At 36.7% G+C, this 20,720-nt stretch overlaps 1 protein-coding gene across 1 annotated transcript in view; it reads right to left on the reverse strand.

Moving 5' to 3' along the window:
* Positions 1-20,720, reverse strand: part of DMD (dystrophin) — a 1,204,567-nt gene that overhangs the window by 818,713 nt on the left and 365,134 nt on the right. The window contains 3 exon segments of the mRNA XM_009334780.1: positions 1,378-1,501; positions 13,702-13,877; positions 19,700-19,879. Of these exon segments, the coding sequence (XP_009333055.1) occupies positions 1,378-1,501; positions 13,702-13,877; positions 19,700-19,879 (480 nt within the window).

Raw genomic sequence — 20,720 nt, forward strand, 5'->3', positions numbered from 1 at the left:
AAACTGACAGTATGAGGTGAAACATCATATTGGTTAGGGAAACCTGACAGTGCAGGTATCCAGCATAATATGTAGGTCAAGACAAGCTAATTTGTCATCCTTGAAATTGTTGTGTTCTTCAAAATGAGAATATATGAAGGGGAGACAGGAGCATTTTTTTTTTTTTATTATTATTCCTCTTTGCTTCTTTTTTAATTTTACCTACAATGAAGATTGAAGCACTCAGAAAATTAACTGTGTATCTATTTCTGTATTATATGAATCCCATTACCCCTGTATGGAAGCATTTGAACTCATGTATATATATTTATGTACATTTCACATAACATGATTGGTGCCATGAACTAAATTCAGGATATTACATTCTAATGGATACTTACTAACAGTAATATTATGACAACATTAACAGTTAAATTAAAATTATTTGCAAGAAAAATATGATTTAACATGAAATTTTAAAATGTATTTTTACAGTCACGAAATTCAGTGTTCCTCAACCTTATCATAGCTGATTTATCACGGATGAGCAGAAAGTGAGAAAAAACAGCAGCAAAACTAACTTCAGTACAGTAACTTTGCTCCATCTGTTTGTGTTCTAGGAGTATGTATCACCATATATTTTAATGAAGTTTCATGATAAACTATGATACTGTAAGAGCTAATTATAAAAAGAACTCCCCTTTCTCTTACTCAGAAAAGACAGGCATTTTTGTATCTATCTACAAAAATTAAATATGGAAGAAAATTTGTAATAGTTTAGTTTTCAAGGGCTAAGTTCAGAGTGTGTGAAACATATACACAAACACAGCTACTCCTTAAGCAGTGCAGACTCATTCATTTTGCCAAAAGTAGAAAAGAACCGGTTTTGGTTCAGGCATGGCACTACAATAGAGTTAAAAAAAAAAAAAAAGTGGAGACTGGTGATTTTCATATATATTTTACAGCACTGTAAAAAGAATTAGTACAGATTTTCTTTAGCATACACTAAAAGATGACACTTTTCACATCCTTCAATTTATGCACGTATAATGTCAAATTAAGCTGTTAGTATAGAATGATGGTGCATATTTAAGACGTAATATATAGACTTTGATTCAACTTCACCAAAGACTTTCATGAATCTAGAATATATTAATTAAATACGAGTATGTATGAACAAAAAAAAAAAAAGATCTCTGTATTCAGACAGCCTGTGTAGCAATTTTGGTGCCAAAATCTGAAATTTACAGAAATAGCGAGCACTTCTAAATTTCTCTTGTACATATGAACAATCAATGCTTGTCAGTCTACATTTGAACTCGCTTAAACTTGGACTTTGAAAGCACTTTGACAAGCTAATACAAACTAACAGACATATATACGAGTACTTTCTCCTACATTGACTCTTTCTCTGAGATCTGAGAGATTGCCTTCCTTTCGATATATGGCAAACTCGGGACTCTGAAGCACTGCTTCTGAGCGGGTCATCCAGCTGTGGAGCTCTGTTGTATCCGAGTCAAACCTGAGAGACAGAGAAGTGCAGTAAGACATTTCATTTCCACAAAGTTTCTGAAAATAGCATTGACAATAAACATGTTTAACTGGTTGTTTAAACAAGTGAATAAGCAGCAATTTCTCTCAGCAAAAGACAGTTTTAAACCCCCCATATTTCATTAGATAGCTCATAAAACTATTCACTCTAAAATTGGGAAACATAGAAATACTTTTTCATTTTTAAGGCTGTGATTTGACAGCTGAACAGATGCAACAATTTTCACAAAAAGGACTCTAATTTTACAAGCTGATGTTTTTGGAAGACATGAAACAAGTGGCTCTCGCAGTGAAGAAAGTGTATCACAGGTCCTGTTGGCTCAGCTGAGGATGTAAGACCTATCTGGCTCACCAAATGCAGCTTTCATACCTGTAAGATTTCTGTCCCAGCTTGTGCTGATGACACTATGAAGGATATTCAAGCAGGAAATTTGACCATTAGACAAGAGTCTCTTCAAATCGACTCAAATTTATTGCAGAACGTAACTACTAATCAACAGTAGATTATAATTTTCCTACAGCTAAAACTTTAGAAACTGCAAATTAAGATTTCCAACTCTCTGCATACACTATTTAACTAGTTTTTACTGTACAGCCTTTTTTCTTACAGTCTGGATTCTCTCATCAACTCCTTAAAAACTGATCTTAATTTTTGTTACCTATACAGAAGGTAGCAGTTCAAAACGAAGGTTACTGTATGCAGATATATAAATTGCTGATGTGTAGAAAAATCAAACTGTGATTCAGTATCTAATGTAGTTTTTAAAACAAGAGGATTGAGACAATTTTTTTTTCTCAGTTGTGCTAAACTGAATTCTTGATTGCATTTCTTTATTGCACTATATGTTCTTATATTTATATCTAGTTTATAACTGATTTTCCTTTTGCAGCAATACAATGAAAGCAATAGAACAGAAAGACCTAGAAAAAAAGAATCAGCTGTATCTTTCAGTTTGCTTTGCAAATATAGGTTGTATCATTTACATACAATTGAAAATCTACTAAAAACAAGAACTTGAATGACAATTATATCTTTGGAGGAATTAATTCTTTTATAACAATATACTCCATATATATAAGAACTAAAATACAAGGATGTAAGGTAAAATCAGGTGCTACAGAAATCTACACATACAGAAATGAAAACTGAATACAAGTAAGAGTCCCGGGTTAGATCTAGTATCTATGCCTCCCTTTTTTTCCTTCTCCATTGTGATTTTTGTGACTCCATTTAACAACACGGTGTGAAAGACTGAGTAATAAATAATGAAAGCAGAAGAAAGAAGAATCACACACTGTCTTAATCCCAGCCCAATATACTATATTCAAATTATAAAATCTTAGGAATAATGTTGATAAAGCAATTCCCGATAATATTATTTGAACAGTCATTAAAGGAGAAAAAATATGATTGTGAAGTAATGAAAGGTGCAGAAATCTTCATTTTATACAGAATTGTAAGTTCAGAGGTGGAAGACAAAAGAAAATTCCCAGATGGTTCAGGCAATCTCTGTGCTGGTACCAGATTCTAATCCCCAAAATCGAACTGCACTGCCAGTTAAGAGCTTCCTACCTTAGCTTTATTTCTGACCCTACATGACATTAAATCAACTGTAATTCTTGAAATACAATGTTATCCTCTATTCTGCATATAATAACTGCATGTTTAATAAATGTTCTCATGAAATTTTAAGACTAGGAGACAGCAAAACTATGTATTCAACAAGTTGCAAGCACTAGCTGCGTATCTAATCCCACTGATTTCAGCAAGAGAATCGTGAAAGCATGTTTTCGCAACTATGACTTAGGACTGTTCGACACATCTTAAAGTAGAGAACACCCACTTTTAAAGCTAATGGACTGGATTACAACATAAAAACTAACAAATTCATAGATCTTCCTAATATAATTCTGTATATAAATTATCTATATTCAAGATCTAATGATGATTGCCAGGCCTCTGCCCCATGTAAGAACGATCAGTGACGGAAAGTTCTACCAAAGTAGTCTCTAGGGTAAAGTAGAGTTCCTGAAGTCCACAGTAAGGAATACATTAGGTTAGTTAAATTAGAGCAGCTGCTTAAAAACTGTTATGTCACTTGAGGATTGCTGAGCTACAGGGAAGCCCCCAAATCCAGTGTATACTTTTTTCAAAAAGACAGAGTAGTAATGCTGTACCGCCCTCTGTTTCACACAAGTATCTGGTTCAGGGCTTGTCAGCAACACAGGCTGAGAAATGAGAAACAAGGGAACCTGTTTTAACAGTCAAGACAGAATTTGGTCAGCCTATAGGTTCTCAACTATATGGGACTGCCACCCTCTCCACCTTTGGCTCTTCAAACTCAGTAAGCACTGTACGAACCAGTCCCCCAAAATTAGCAGCCCAGGTTAGGGAAAGTGTTGCCACTCCCTGCTGCCAACATGCTCTCCGTTCCCCACTCTCCTCGTGGTCAGCAACCTTATAGGCAAAGTACACAAGTAATGACTACTTCTTTCCCCGTACTTAAATTTATAGCTAAAGCTGGCTGTCTCGCTGCTGTCAGCTACTGTGGCAACTAAGATGTTTTATAGCACTGGCACAAAGCAGTAGTAAACTGCAGAAGACCACAGGACATCAGACATCTGATAACAACAAAGACGAGTTTACCAGTCCCTCAGTACCAATCTCCCTTGACTGCAGGCAAAATTGTATTACTTCTGTTGTTGGCTCCATTCTCAAGCTGCAGGTAAGTAGGACCGCAGAGACCAACTTTCTGAAGAATAGCCTGGTATTAGCCTGATATAGGATGGAAATTGACAGAGCAAAATGTTTACCAGTGATCATTTCTTAATTTCTTAAACAAAAGGACTAAGCCCCTGCCTCTGCAACATCCTCCCTGGAAGAGGAATGGGATAATTTGGGACAGTTTTGATAGTACAACAAAATAATCAGGAACACATCCCATGGCCCAGAGATTCATCAGATGGTGGTAAGTATTAGCCACAGCAGACAGCATCTTGACAGAGCTGATCTCAGATAACAGATTGCTCCATCACTTGCAGTTTCTTCTGGAGATAAATACAACCCCACAAACAAAGTCTCCTGCCCAAAAAAGGGCTATAAAGAGGGGACAGAAAAGGATTAAAAGACATGAAAGTTAATTCTAAGTAGCTTTTTGCAGCACATAAATATCCTTAACATAAAGACATTTTTCAATTACCTTGGGAAAAAAATATTCTCTCTCTTATGTTCAGCTTGTATAAAACCAGGAAATACAGGTAGAATATGGCATTTAATCACTCCACTATGATAATTGGACATCTTTCTGAGCACAGCTGCAGTTACAAACTATATTAACTCTAGATTGATATCAAAGGATCAATACAGTCTTTAAATCTAAGTACAACAACACTTTTCACATAAAAAGTAATGCAATATTACCTTTCTGACCCAATAAAGTTGAGTGCATGTAGAATTTGTTAAAATAAATCCATAGAAGACACTAAAACCAAATCACTTGAGACAACTACTCTAAATAATTACCTTACTTCAATGTGCACGTTAGCTTGCTCCCCACCTAAAAATTCAATCTGCAGCAGAGGATTTATTCTTTATGCAGCATTCATCGTTTAGTTTTCCAATTAGTCTTTCCTTCTGCTATTCCACAAGAGAGATACTATCTTTTACTGCTCTCTCTGCCCTCTCTCTACAGGCAAGCACGTCAGCTGAGTTCAAATACAGTCTCTTCTTACTCCAGAGCATGTTTGAAAAACCATCTTCACATTTTTAATCCATGCCATTCAAATTTTCATGGAAGTCCCCCACAAATTGATTTTCTGGACCATACTAAGCCATATGTCCACTTCAGACTCCCATTCAAAACTCTCTTGCTGAGATCACCACATGTACTTGTTCAAAAATGAGTCCTTGTTCTAGCTTTCCCTTCCTTTTCTGTATTAAATACACAATAAACCTCACCTTTAAGGCATTTCACAACTCAGTTGCATTTTGTTTTTCTTTTTCCGTGCATGGAATTTCTAATCCAAATACCCAGCAGAACATGACACTCAAGTCCTACTACAAGCCCCCTATCTAATCAAATACCTTCTGGAAACCACTAAGAAACAGCAAGCGTTACTTTGCTTATATTTCACAATAAAACCAAATGCAATTTTTATTAATAATCGAAGGGCTGACTGACCATAAACCTTCCATCTGCACAGTATACCTTATAAAGGCATATTGTGGTTCTCACAGCCAACATCATCTAGTGAAATATAATGTTATATTTTAAACTCACAATTTTGCCTTTTTTTTTACACACTGCCATGGTAAGATGACGACAGTAAAGTAATCTGCATGCACCGACCTTGCACATATTATACAAACAACTTGAATGCACAAGTTCACATAGGAACACAAGTTGTGAAGTACCCTGCTGTCATGTGGCCATCACGGTGTATAAACTTTTCTCTAAACTGAATGAATTTCATCTTGAAACCGCTACTATGTTACTGCTACCATGACTAGGTTTCAGGACTTCATTCTTTCAACACATAGAAACTACCTCACAATTTCCTTTGCTCATTTGTTTTTTCCTTCCCTCCCCAAACAAAACCACACTGGGCATGTCACCACTGCGTATCTTGGGCAGACATAAGACCACTTGCCTACACATTGAGCTGGCAGGGAATGATACAACTCTGATCCAAGAACCACATTACTGAACTACTGCATTTCCACGGCTGGGCTGAAATGCCCAGCTCACCAGTGGTGTTCCTCAGCCTGTAGCTCTTCATTGCCTAGACCATGTCAAAGAACAACTTTGCAGTATACAATGACCATTGGCAGAATTATTCTGTAATAAACCAATTCCCTGCTGTCTGTCTTCCTCCTGTATATTTGTAGCTGATGAGCCATTACTTGATAAATAGTCTTGTTCTTATCTCCTAATTCAACAGTTTATTTGTCCTAATAAATATTTTTCCCTTCCTTTTTTTTTAGTTCAGTCATTGAATAATTTTATTTCCTTTCTGAATTATATTCTGGACCTCCCTCTACATTTGTGATACTACTCAGTTTAGCCTCATCAACATTATGACCAGCACATTTCTGTAACACACACCAAGGCATCAAAGAAAATACTAGATTGATCCCAAGTGTGAATCTCCTTCAGAAACTTCACTAGTATCATCTTCTTAGCCTCATAGTTCTCCTTCTTTAGCCAACTATCCATCTTACCACTGGTAAGGTATGGTTATAAACCATACCTTCCCCAGCTTGAGCAGTAATTCCTGAACTGTAACATGGAATGCTTTGCAGAAATTCTGGTAGATCCACTGCATTTTTCATACGTAAGCAAATCACTTAAGGCTAAGGCAAATGAAAATCTAGAGGTTATTGCAGAGTATGTTCATTCACACCATTTGCCTTCAGCAAACAGCCAGTGGCTAGAGATGCAAAGCAGTTTTAAATCCAGTCATCATGCCTTCCAGTGAGTGCCAACTGGTACCACTCCTATAATACAGGAGGTAAGTTCAGACACTAAATGGGAAGAAGAATATGTATTCTCAGTGTATTTGTCACTATGCCATTTCTCACCTCACAAATAGGATAAAAGGTTAAAAGCCTTTAGGGAAGTGATCGTGCCCCTGTACTCAGCACCGGTGAGGCTGCACCTCGAATACTGTGTTCAGTTTTGGGCCCCTCACTACAAGAAGGACGTTGAGGTGCTGGAGCGTGTCCAGAGAAGGGCAACGAGGCTGGTGAGGGGTCTGGAGAACAAGCCTTATGAGGAGCGGCTGAGGGAACTGGGGTTGTTTAGCCTGGAGAAAAGGAGGCTGAGGGGAGACCTCATTGCTCTCTACAACTACCTGAAAGGAGGTTGTAGCGAGGTGGGTGTCGGTCTCTTCTCCCAAGTAACTAGCGATAGGACAAGAGGAAAAGGCCTCAAGTCGCACCAGGGGAGGTTTAGATTGGACATATCGGACATGAGGAAAAATTTCTTTACTGAAAGAGTGGTTAAGCATTGGAACAGGCTGCCCAGAGAAGTGGTTAAGTCACCATCCCTGGAAGCATTTAAAAGACGTGCAGATGAGGCGCTTAGGGACATGGTTTAGTGGGCATGGTGGTGTTGGGTTGACGGTTGGACTCGATGATCTTAGAGGTCTTTTCCAACCTTAATGATTCTATGATTCTATGATTCTAAGCCAATGAGCACTAAGACGTTATAAAGTGTCCATGTTTACAGACCTCAACATACCCATACGTCTTCTTACACTCTAAATGAAAATGTTTATAAATGATTCCTCCTGTAAACAACAGAAAACTATCCTGTTGTGTCTCAGTCACCTTCTCCTTTCCTCTGGCACTGGCTACACAGATGCAACACTGAAACCAAGGACCACCAGGAAAATTGAAGACATAGCTTTCCTCTTTCTAGATTTGACAAGTAATGTTAGATAAAAATACAAGAGCAAAAGCTGCATTTCAGTAAAAGGATAAGAGTCAAACAGCCCAACGGAGTTGCTGTAGAAGTGCTAAACAATCAGCATTTAGTTCTGACTAATATAATTCATTGGACAGCAGCGGGGTATTTGAAACAATAGCTATCAAAAAACCACTTTGAATAAGTAATTATAATTTTTCTTTTGATAGAGTTTTCTACAAAGATCCAAACTTTTCTAAGTAATGAAGCATTAGAATCCCAAATATAATAATTTTCAAAGAAATGAAGGCTACTCTCTTTTCAAAAAATTGTTAACACTTGTTAAATGAAAAAAACACTAGATGGAGCAATTATCCTATTTTAACATGCCTTTCTCTTCAAAGGGCATAAAGTCTCTTTCAAATCTGAAGATGAATATTATTTCCATAATAATGTTATGAGAAATAGACTTTCCTTGGAAACATTAGGAAGCATATACAAAGTTATTTACTAAATGGCAAAGAAAGGTATCTTTGGACGTTATTCAAGAACACTAATATTACAAATATGTTTAAATTAAATGTTAAGCAGCTCTAACCTGTTTGCTATTTAAAAAATCTACTGAGAACAGAGTAATTTTCAGATTTTTCTGTACTACACAACTGACCTGTTTTTCCCAGAATATGTAAATACCATGAAAATGAAAATGTTACCTTGCAACCCTTTCTCCCATTTTCAGGTTATTTTCATCCTAAAACTTCAGCTGTGTTACATTTCTCTCTAGTCCTAATGCCTAATACATACTTTAAAGACCTTTATTATACAGCTCCAAGTATTTTTCCCTTGTCAGTTTCAAATTAATTCCTTTGGGAAAAAGAGCTCTCCTATGACCAGTAACAGAACTTAGCACATACCTGAATTATTCTGACATTTTGAAGCATTACTTTTGAGGTAGTTTTAGATTTTTGGGGTGGTGGAGGGGGAAGAAAAAAATAAAAGTCATCTCCTTCTTATCTCTGCTTTGCACCACTTGTGGTAAAAAGTTGCTTTAGGAGGCAAGAAAAATCAACATCTTTCCCATGCATTTATGCCACAGTGAATTGGAACAATGGAAATGTGACATCCATTCCTGTGTATGCTATTGGTCTACAAGCCAAATCGCTTCTCTCGATTTCTTCAGTATAAATGAAGACTCTCACACTTCTAATCCTTCCAAAGCACTTGAAAATATAAAAATTAAAAGCATTCTAAAATACTTGATGCTTCAATCTTAGCCATCCGTTGTTTCTCCTCAGCTAAGTAGCTGGAGACCATACTCTTACGCAGTCCACTAATGCAATATTCACAGAGTATCCAAACTACTCTTTCTTCCTCCTTGAAACTAAGCACCTAGTAATTCACACTGCAGGTGCAGTGCATCTTTAAGACATCCTCTAGTCTTTCTAAAACATTTAGATCATAGGAAAGCAAATTTGGAGCACAAATCTTTCCAAACATGTGGCAATGGAGCCTGATGCATTTATTTCAGGCATACCCTTTTACAGCAACAAAGCTGACTAAAGCTTGAGAACAGACGAAAGAAGTTGACAAAACCTGGAAGCATATTCACCACCTCAAAAAAGCCCCAACCCCTAATGTGCCTTTTCCCCCCCGGTCCCAAAAATACCAGGCAAGGGCATGCAGTGTGTTGCACTGTGAATGCAGAAAGCAGCCAACACAATCTGGTTTTGCACCTTCAGAAGCTTCTGGCAAGCATTCAACAATTGCTGGTTTTTTTAATCAAACAAAAACTAAACAGTACAGAATCATCAACTCTTAGTCATTAAGTGCTCAGGGAAGATTTTGAACATAAACACACACACATACAATATAGAATGATGTAGGAGAGGTAGGTTGAGAACCCCCATTCTCTTAGTTTATTTCAAAAACGAAAAGCTATGCGGTACTACGGCTTTGTTTGTCCTTGAGTGTAGGTACAACTGAAGATACACAAAAAAACCTGAAAGATCTTGCAGCCAACAATGGACCCAGAAAATAACTGACTGACTGTTTGGGAATACAACCATGAGGTTCTCCCAGCAAAAAAGCATTGATGAAAAAGGTGTCTAGTCACCAATGCACATAGACATTTTAGCTGAGCACCCAAATTTTAAGATGAGTTTTCTTCTCCCATTGTTACGCTTATGTTCAGTATAAATTTATTATGCTGGAGAAAGACAGCAGCATACTGTCAAATGTGTTAGTTTCTAAGACTGCATTTTTATGTTTTAATAAAAGCAGGCACAATAACCATTATTCTAAGTTGAAACGCCTTCCCCGAAGTTTCCTCTCAAAGTGTTTCTCTGAAGCTATTTATTGACTGGTCCTCCCACTCCAGAACACCCGTTTGGACTTTCTACAGAGGAAAGGTACATAGTCTTTTTTTCGGCTGTTCAGTCAAAAATGCCAAAAAAATTATCTAAATGGAAAAACGTTGCCTTCAGATAATACAACCATCATTCTTCCTGCTGCACAGCTGTGGACATTTTTAACATTGTTTACTTTGCACATTACCATATGGTAGGTCCACTCACAGGTATTCAGTGAACAGTCATACTGAACTAGTTCTCATATGATGGTATGATTGCATTGTTAAAACAAATCTAGTAACTCCTGCACACAAAGCAATATTCCAGCTAGTTTGAGCATATTAAAGTGTATTAAACAATGAACTCCATTCTTCCTGCTAGAATTCAGCTTGCTTTCCTACCAGATCAAAAATAAAAATCTGATCTGTGCAGCAATGAAGAGGACTCTGATTTTAAGTATATATAAGAAACCACAACTTAATTATCTAAAGTCATCCTAGACAAAAACTGAGAACTATAGATTGTTTCAAGGGTCATATCTTGACAACCGAAAGTTAAACAGAACTTATATGGTGAATGAATACATTTAGATAGCATAAAACATAAATAAAACCCCCTTGAAACCTAGTATGCAATGGTAAAAAAACATTAACACTCTAAATTTGGTAGCAGATCTGCCAATAATATAGCTGCAAGCAATTGTAGTCTCCAATTTTATAACATATCCTATTTTCTGTACAAGGATCTATCAAATGTATATACATCCTTGCTTTAGACAGACAACAGCTAAAACACTTAAAGAATTTATAATTCTCAATTTGGATAAAACGAGGTATTTCTGAACATAAACAATTCCTATAATCCAGCTAATTCCTGCCCTCTGGTAGTTTCCTTGCATGATGACTTAGAACTCTGTAGTCTGCTGTACCCTGCCAATTTTACTTTCAGTATTAAGGCAAATCAAAAGAATACGAGCAAGAAGGAAAATATAGACTAATACTACCGTGCTGGTTTTGGCTGGGATAGAGTTAATTTTCTTCATAGAAACTAGTATGGGGCTATGTTTTGGATTTGTGCCAAAAACAGAGTTGGTAACACAGGGATGTTTTAGTTACTGCTGAGCAGTGCTGACACAGCGTCGAGGCCTTTTCAGCTTCTCACACCACCCCACCAGCCAGTAGGCTGGGGGTGCACAAGAAGTTGGGAGGGGGCACAGCTGGGACAGCTGACCCCAACTGACCAGAGGGATATTCCATACCGTATGATGTCATGCTCAGTATATAAACTGAAGGGACATTCGTTTGTCCTCCCAAGTAACCATTACGCGTGATGGAGCCCTGCTTTCCTGGAGATGGCTGAACACCTGCCTGCCCATGGGAAGTAGTGCATGAATTCCTGGTTTTGCTTTGCTTGCGTGCACAGCTGTTGCTTTACCTATTAAACTGTCTTTATCTCAACCCGTGAGTTTTCTCACTTTTATTCTTCTGATTCTCTCCCCCATCCCACCGGGGGGCAGTGAGCGAGCGGCTGTGTGGTGCTTAGGTGCCGGTTGGGGTTAAACCAAGACAATTACATATTTGGTAGCTGAGAAAGGAACTTCGCCTGCAAATTGGTCTCCAATTTTGTAATAATGCATAGCTATTTATAGCCAGAACTTTCTTGAAGGATTGTAAAATATAGGTTTAAAAAAATCACCCTACTTCATTTAGTTTTAGCTAAGATAATGCTTTCTTTTATAACAGTAGACTCGCATTTCACTTCCTTATATTTACGTCAAGTGAGATCATTCCTAAAACATTGTTTGGAAAAAAAAAAAGTGAAAAGTTATAAAATACCAGTTATTGAAACACTTTAAAATTTCAGGGGAATTTTCAATCTTAATTTTTGAATTTCAAAATTAAGAATGCCAATATTTTCAAGGCAGGGACCATGCTTTAACAGAAGTTTACTCTTGCATATAAGACAACAGGGCCTCGATCCTGTTTGAGATCTTTGCACATTATTACTGAAACATTAACAAGAGCACTAATGCTTATACTGTCTGTTAAGTAAAAACATTGCCATCTAAGGATTCCTTGAACAAATTCAAGAATTGTGAGTCTGGTGATAGTCATCACTATGCATTATTTCGAGTGCTTGGGAATATATTAGCAAAATATAACTCTCACTAATATTTAATGGTAACCTAGGATATGCCAAAAAAAATACAGATTCCAAATGAGGACTTTGGAGATTAGATTCAATTCATTCAAATTTAGCTATCGAAGTTACTTATTTAGTCTAAGCACTTTCTGTAGGAGGAGTAGTTATACAATTTAACAAAAAAGGGGTGAACCACTCTTCTTACATCATATATACAGTGTTCTTAAATAATGAGGCTAAGCTAGGAACCTTACTTTTAGAGTGGTCGAAGAGGGGTAAGATAAATCCCACTTTGAATGCCTACGTATAAACAAAGATGCCTTTAAGTATCTATTTTTTCAATGACATACTCCTTCAATTAAAAAAGAAGTCAGATTTCTCCTATTCTTGTTGTGTCTCATTCTTCTTAATAAGTTAAAGACTATTTTACAAGAAAATAACTTATCATTGAAAACACACTGAACTAAACAAAGATATTTTCTATAGAAATGAGACACCGAACGTAGTTTCACATTTCTTTCAGTCCTTGAATCTGTTACCTTGGAATTGATACGTTTATCTGAATATCAAAATTTCCAAAAGAAACATTACAATGAGTGTTTGAAGTCTAGCTTCTTAGCATCTTAATCAGAAATTTAGCGCTTGAGCCAATTCTACTTAAACTCATAAGAAATTTTCTTGTGACTTTAATAAGTGTTCAGTATTAGTCTAAAATCCCTTGTCACTTGTACTTGGAGTTACGCAGGAAAAAATCTGAACATAATGATACTGCACGTTTCACCAAATATTAACTCTGCCTCTGCAGAACTGTTATTTCTACTGCTGACCCACAAGCCAGAAAGAATAAAATTTGAACTTTAGAAACCAGGCAATGTCTGCACTACTAGTATTCTAACAAAAAATTCTTTTTAAAGAATGTAAAAAGCTGAGAACTAATGGAATGCTTTTTGTCCTTCAAGTTTCAAGACTACAGTCAAGTGGGACCCCCACGATGCTATACATAAGGACTTCTACTGACTACAATTACTATCACAATGGTATTGACGTAATGATTAACATTCTATACTGCAAAATAGTTGGACTAGAAGCACAAAAAAATCCACAACTCATCCTGAGTAAAGAAAGATAATAATCAATCGGTACCTTAATAGAGAACAGAAATATAATTTTAATCTCAAAAAAGTATACAGCAAGCTATTGCAGTCAAATGACTATTTTTGCATTCCTATCCAAACGCTATCAGCATTCTCTTGCCGTCTCTTAATGATTCTCACCTCTTCCTAATTTCTGAATCCACAAGGAGTTGCCTCTTTTTGTGGGGTGGAGGTGGTGGGAGTTCCTCTTTAGCATGCTTAACCAGGATTTGTTCTCTTGTGGTCACCATAGTTACAGTTTCCATTACAGTTGTCTGTGTTAGTGATGCCTGAGTGGTAGTGACAGCCTGCGAAATCTGTGAGAAGTATTAAAAGAGAGGTCATACATTGTTCGAAAGACTTCAGTAAAGACTGTTTGGAGTAGCAATAGAAAATGCGAAACTGCTCCCTTCTGATCATAGGCTGACCTTCAGAAAAAAATAATGCTCTATGCAACTCAAATCAAATTGTTTTATCTGACTCATGCTGTGTGAACAAGATATCTGCAGAAGCCAGTATCAAAATCGGAAAAGATCCTAAACACAATGAACTTACGGTTCCCTCTAAATCATGCTGAATGAAGAAAAGAAATGAATGGTCAATTTTATGAGGGAATTGAATGATAGAAAATATATAAAATGTTACTATTGCTGTATGTTACTCTGCCTCCATTCTGAAGATTTATTCCTTGTGAAGTAATAAAGGCATGGTAACGACACTAAATTACCAATTGTTATTTTTACCATTTATAATAATTTTCAAACTAGAATGTAATTCATCACAACCTATTTGCACAAAAGGGCAGTTAGCTTTCTGTCAGGAAATCTTAAATTAGAAAACATGCACTAGAAGGCAAATTAATTTCCATCAGTGTTATTCCATAATTAAAAAGTAATGTTAAGGGTTCATAACTGATACTAATACACATAATATGTAACATTGTGAACACTACCTGTCTAATGCATTTAACTTTGCCCAGTAATATGAAAACAAAACCTTCATATAGTTCAGCTGTATAAAAAAAAAGGAACAACGAGAAATATTTTCTGCTCATATTTGAAAGATACTGGTTGTACATGTACTGCCCATTTATATTTGTTTCCATACAACACCAAACTACAAACTTCCCACTTAAACGTGGGCAGCTGTTCTTAAGTCCCTTAACTCAGGAGAAACGGGTCACTTCTTTTTTTGGTTCTGTCAGATGATGGCTCATTTGTCAAAATGCTCTAGTTACAGCTCCAATGACCACCTCACAGTTTAGGGGCAGTGAAATGGAAAATAAAAGGAAGAAGTTATACCAGGAGCGGGAAAAGCTGTGCACCAGAAGAGCCCTGCTTCTTTGCTTATTGCCACTGTGCAAGAATTAGAAAGACTTTCCAATTCAGTGACAGAAATGCCAGTATCTAAAATTCCATGAAACTATATACACATACATAAAAAATCTGTTAGTTCTTGCATCAGAAACTCCGTAAGAGTATTCAGTTATCTTAGTTATTGAGAGATTAGGGTTTCTATAAACATTGGAGAAGAGGCATACTGGGTAATAAACTATAACTCCTTTCCCACAATACTTTCTTATATTGAAAAAAGAGGGACAAGGAAAGGGGGATACTGTGAGCAACCAGCCTCTCCTCAGCAGGCAACACCAATAAAGCTAAAAAACCCTTGGAAAAAACCAAGTTCCTGCCAACATTGCCAAATCTGTCATACGGTCTTTAAAACAAAAAAGTTTTCCCGCTCTCTGTCCAGTCTGCCAGTGAAAGTGATGAGTGGGAAAGTCCATTACCACTGCAATTTTGGCAATCTTTCTTAAAGCAGTCAGCTATGCTTCCCCCTCAGAAATGACCAGCTGTCTAGGCTTTAGAGCAGAATCTGGACTACTCAGAAGACTAAAAAATTAAGATTCAAAGCAGAATTTTTTTTTTAATCTCTGGATTAATTATATCAATTGGAGTAAGCTGTCTGTGAACTGCAGGGACTTAGCTAATGTATGAACTACATAAATTTTTGAAAGAGAAAAACACCCAGTTGACTTTTTAATCACTACAATATTATGTACTAATACTCATTTTAGTTCCCTCAACAAGATGTATTGACTTTGATATTTTCAACTGCAGAAATCATGACAATAATAAGAAAACATTTCCATTTTTTTAATTAAAACTTTATACAGCATTCTTTTCAATTTTATTTTAATTAATTTTATTTTGGGCAGAATGGAAAAACAAATTAAAACTTCTGAGGTCTACGGTTCTATGAAATTTGAGGATAACACCTGACGTCATCTTTCCCTGGGTTGACTCTGTAGCTAAGAACACTCCAAATAATTGCTTGCTCCTTACATATAGTTTTAGGTACAGTCTCCCTTTCCTCGTCTCACAAAATTCTTATTACACTTGGTTTTATCTAAAAAACAGTGATAGGATGATGGTTTTGACACCCGAGGTCATATCCTGTCATGTTTCTATTTGCCAATCAATCCCAGGGTACGGTTTACAGTGAAGAAGGCATAAAACAGAATAAACCACAGCTAGGGCGCTGTAGGAGTCATCTGCACCATACTACCAATTATACAGGAGTAATAGTTTCAGCTGGTGACTGGGAACTGTGCTTCAAAAGCAGGCAGTGCAATTATCATATGCTCAGAGCAGTCAAGTCACGACGCTGGGGGGGGGTAATGATTTACATGTCAAAACAGTAAAGAAGTATTTTTCATGCTTAATCAATAAGAGTGGAGGTTAAATACTATATACTTCAAAAGGAGAATGGAGATGTGAATTTGAAGTTCATAATCGTTCTAATTAGAGACTGGGTAAGACTAAAGGGTACTGAAGATTACGCTGCAGTGTAACTCTGCAAGATGAAGTTGGTTCATATTTAAAGAGTGCACACACTTTAGAGGGTAAAGGAAAATCCCTAAAAATTCAACAAGTACCAAAAAGGAAGTAGCTTTTATTAGCTTCCCTGGGAAAAAAAAAAACAAACAAACCAAAAAACAACCAACCACCTCTTAAATCTAATCACTCAAGTGGTGTGTTTCATGTATTATTCAAAGATGGTCCAAATATTGACAGTATAGTTTCCTCATCCCCCTAATTTCCTGACAAACAAATATGAATCTGAGAAGGGGTGATACAGACTTTTAGGGGTGCTATAGGCCTTTAAAGCAGTAGAAAATCATACGGAAAGTGCTAAGATGACTCACAAGGCTGCACATTAAAAGGCTTTCAAAATACAGTGTTTGCCTGCAGTTTAACATCAGCAAGCTCATCTTAGAAACATGTTAAAACTCATCTCTTTTCAGAATGGACAAATGTAAATCTTTCTTTTCATCCTCTACAGGCAAACGTATGTACAATGTGTGTATAGCACTTCAATAGTTTTATGTCATTTTATTTCTCTTTTATATGGCAGCCTACCTTTAATGCCATCATTTATTACTGCCTTTGGAAGTGCCCTCAGTCCTGATAAACTCATAATTTTCCTTAACACTCACTCTTGGAGCTGTCATCTGTTCTTTGATGAAATGTATGTACGTGAGCGGGGAAGTTCAGATGAGGAATGGTGTTTTCTTTAGTTTGGGAAGGTTTTCAGTACAATTTAGTGAAGCATAATGAACTCACCAAAGGTGGGTTTAGAATTTCTAAAAGTTATGCATCTAGGCTAAGCAAGTTGTCCTTGTCCTTGTTTCCACTGTGTCATCAACGAAGGAAAGTAGACATTTTCATGATGAGGACAAACTGCTTTTTAAAAGGTATCTTTCTCACCCTTGCCATCCACTCATTTGCAGCAGAAGTTTCCGCCATGAGTTCAGATTAGATGCCTAAATTCAGCAGCAATGAATTCAGGTAAATGTGGGAGGACTCACATTCTACTTTCCGCACTTTTCCTTTGGGATGTATAACTGCTTCCTATGTCTAGTTGGAGAATCAGCTTTGAACTGAGGCTGAGGTTGTCTCTTCCATTTAATTTCTTATTTTGTTAACAATTTAATAATTTAGTGACACTTTAGTAAAAGAGGGAGGGGAAATAACTAATGACAAAAATGTAATTATGAACGTACTATGAGAATTATTAATGAATGGAATAAAGTTCATTTTGAAGTCAATATCTAAGTTTGATAAATAAAATGTGCATTTTCTGATATATTTTAGTGAAAAATGTTGTATTTGTCATCCTCTTCCAACTCCCCTCCTCGCCAGTTCCTGATTAGAGAGAATAATTAGATCTTTTAGAATAATTAGATCTTTTAGAGGCATTTTTTGTCTTGCAATCTAAATGTGTAAATGAGCTTTGTAATGAATAAATGTATAAACCCCACTAACATTACCTGTCCTGCCTAGATAGAAACACATGGCAAAAAGTATACCATCAGTGTTTCATAGAGGACATATCTAAACTGTGTAACAGTGCCTTAGGAAGCAGTCCTTCAGTTAGCACTGAATGTGCAATGTCTCCAGAATTTGAAGCAATATGCCCACAACAGCATACCAACTCTGTGCCAAGCAAAGTAGCTTCTCCTTGGAGGAAAAGCTTATCAACTGAAGTGTGCTGCTATGATAAGACAGTTACACTGTTTTGGAAATCCAAAGCACCTCCCGCCTGTGCTGCTCTATGATGTATGGATGTACAGCCCCAGAACTGCTCACTTCACGAGGAGGCTACCTTTTCTGCAATCTAAGTTCCATTTTCAAAATTAGTATCTGCTTTTAGGATCAATCAACGATCTAAATAACTCTTGAACACTTCGGAGTGACTTACTAACTTCTTCACATCATGTGACCTTAGCCATCCCAAATTAAAAATGCACCTCTGGATTTTCCTCTGCATTGAAACAACAGGTTTCCTACAGCAAATATACAAGAGTTAAATCAATTTTTCTACTGTTATAAATGCTTTGTAGCACAAACTGGTTTTGCCTTCTGTTACTAAGTGAAATTGTATCCTTTCCCCATTTTCTTCTTTTCTGCTCTCCCAAACTGATTTTTCCAACTTCAGCTACACAAGAAACTGTATCACAGAGCAAACTAAAAGATTAAGGTATGAGTTGGAAGCAAGGTTATTGAGAGGTATTCAGATCACTACAGGAAGTATAGCAGCTTTCATTTAATTACCCAGACATAAGTTGGTAGAAGCGTTAGTATATAGCAACAAAAAAGTGCAGTATGGTCAAGGGAATTGAATCAAACTGACCAGGACTGTGAGAGGCCCTCTAGGGACAGGACAGAGGCGCATGCAGTAACATTCTGCTCCGTGTTATCATTAAAAAGTCTTAGTGTCCATTTCCATTTCACCAGTCATACAATGATAGCACAGAAATAACTCAATATTAATGAAATAAGGGAATGGAAAAAAGTGAGCTGATTTGGGTTTAAATCCAATAAGAAAGAGATGCTGACAGATGGTTAGGAAAAATAAATGGGTATGTTTTCGGTACTAGACCAGAGCACTGATTTTTGCTATCTGGTTTAAAAAATGCGAAACTTTAAAACCTCAATTTCTTTTCTAATATATTACAGTTAACATAAAGGAGCTGGGCAAAATAATAGCAGATTATATTCTTTTTTCATTGGCAGTTTGGCTACAGGTGTGGATTGATTTCTTTATGTTTCCAAGAAACTTCTCTTTTTATGGCATCTCTTTTCAATCTGTAAATCAGCATAACATAAGCAGAAGTAAACCAGTAATCTGTTATAAACTTTAACTGTTGAAAAGAAATCAAAATAATTTCTCTTTAACTAGCAAACAGTTCTTACACTAATTTCAGACTAAGTGCTATTCCACAGAGACAGCCATAAAAACAGTACATTTGAAGTGACCAACTATTATAGGTTAAAAATAAATTAACTGGAAAGGGTATTTCCATTATGGATTGTATCATCCCTGAAAACATAGTTAACAACCCAAGAAAGTAATCAACACTATAAAGAGAGATCAAAAACTAAAGAGGTAAATAAAATTCTGGAAAGTTATATTACAGTTGTATTATGCTGTCCTAAAAATAAAGTATGTCTTAAGCAATCACGCAGGGAAAAAATTTAAAACAGTATGACAAACAGCACCAAAACTACTTCAAGCATTTGACTGGCAAAGGATTTGATTGTCACCAAATGCCAAAATGATGGGTTTAACAAACCTGTTTAGAATTGCTCTCCACCTTCTGCACAAGGCTATCCCAGCGCTGGGCAAAATTTTCGAGACGACTTTCCAGCTTTTGAGCCACTGCTTTATTTTTCACAGCTACAAGGAGGTCTTGGCTGAGCGACTTCAGCTTACCCATCATTTGCCTTTTCACTTCTAGATCTCCTTTTATGATCTGTTAAACAAAGTAACAGCAGGAAAACCAGTAATTCATACAGGAAAAAAACCAACCAACCCCAAACCCAGCAAACTTAGAAGAAAGATCCTAAAGAGAGCATCATAAAGAACTGAAAGTGGGTAAGGGTATTTCATACAAACTCCTATACTTCCATGCTGTTGTTACTGTAAAAACTGCTGGCAGAGCTGACATAGTGGAATGGACACATTGCACTTCACAAAGCAATATAACATGACAGGTGGAGCAACTCCAGACATCACAGCATGCCTCAGGTGGCAACATAAATCAAAAAGCTAACAGCTGTGTGACGTTAATAACCTTAAAACTGCACTAATGTTAACAACTATATCAACATTTCAAACAACATTTCTTTAAAGTTTTGTTGTACTTTGTCATATATAGCATATTAAAACTCACTGGGAAAAAAACGCTTTCCAGAAAAATAACATTTGACCCCAAACCAGGATGAAAAAGAAAGAAGGCCCAACGAAAATAAGTTTGGTTTTGGCAGTATGAAGAATCATGTATTTCTCATCTTCCTCAGATCTCGGCAGGCTCTGGTTACACGGCAGTAGCCTCCCAGGGAATGGGGAAGCCTTGGGAATGCCAGGAGCTCTGCTGAGTGTGCCAAGGAAAGGGCCCTGCAGCTGGGAGCCTGGAAACTCCGTGTACAACCTCTGTGCTCTGCAAGCCTCCATACAGCTTGGACCCATAGATGCTAACGGAAAAGGAGAAAGCATCAGTCTTCGTATCTCTACTGCAGTAAACTGCCAAGGGATCTTGAAACTCCTGAGATCTATACATGCAAACCTCTCTATGAAGTAGGCTCTTCACAGAT

Source organism: Pygoscelis adeliae, unplaced genomic scaffold (assembly GCF_000699105.1).
Source record: "Pygoscelis adeliae isolate BGI_AS28 unplaced genomic scaffold, ASM69910v1 Scaffold91, whole genome shotgun sequence".
NCBI lineage: Eukaryota > Metazoa > Chordata > Aves > Sphenisciformes > Spheniscidae > Pygoscelis > Pygoscelis adeliae.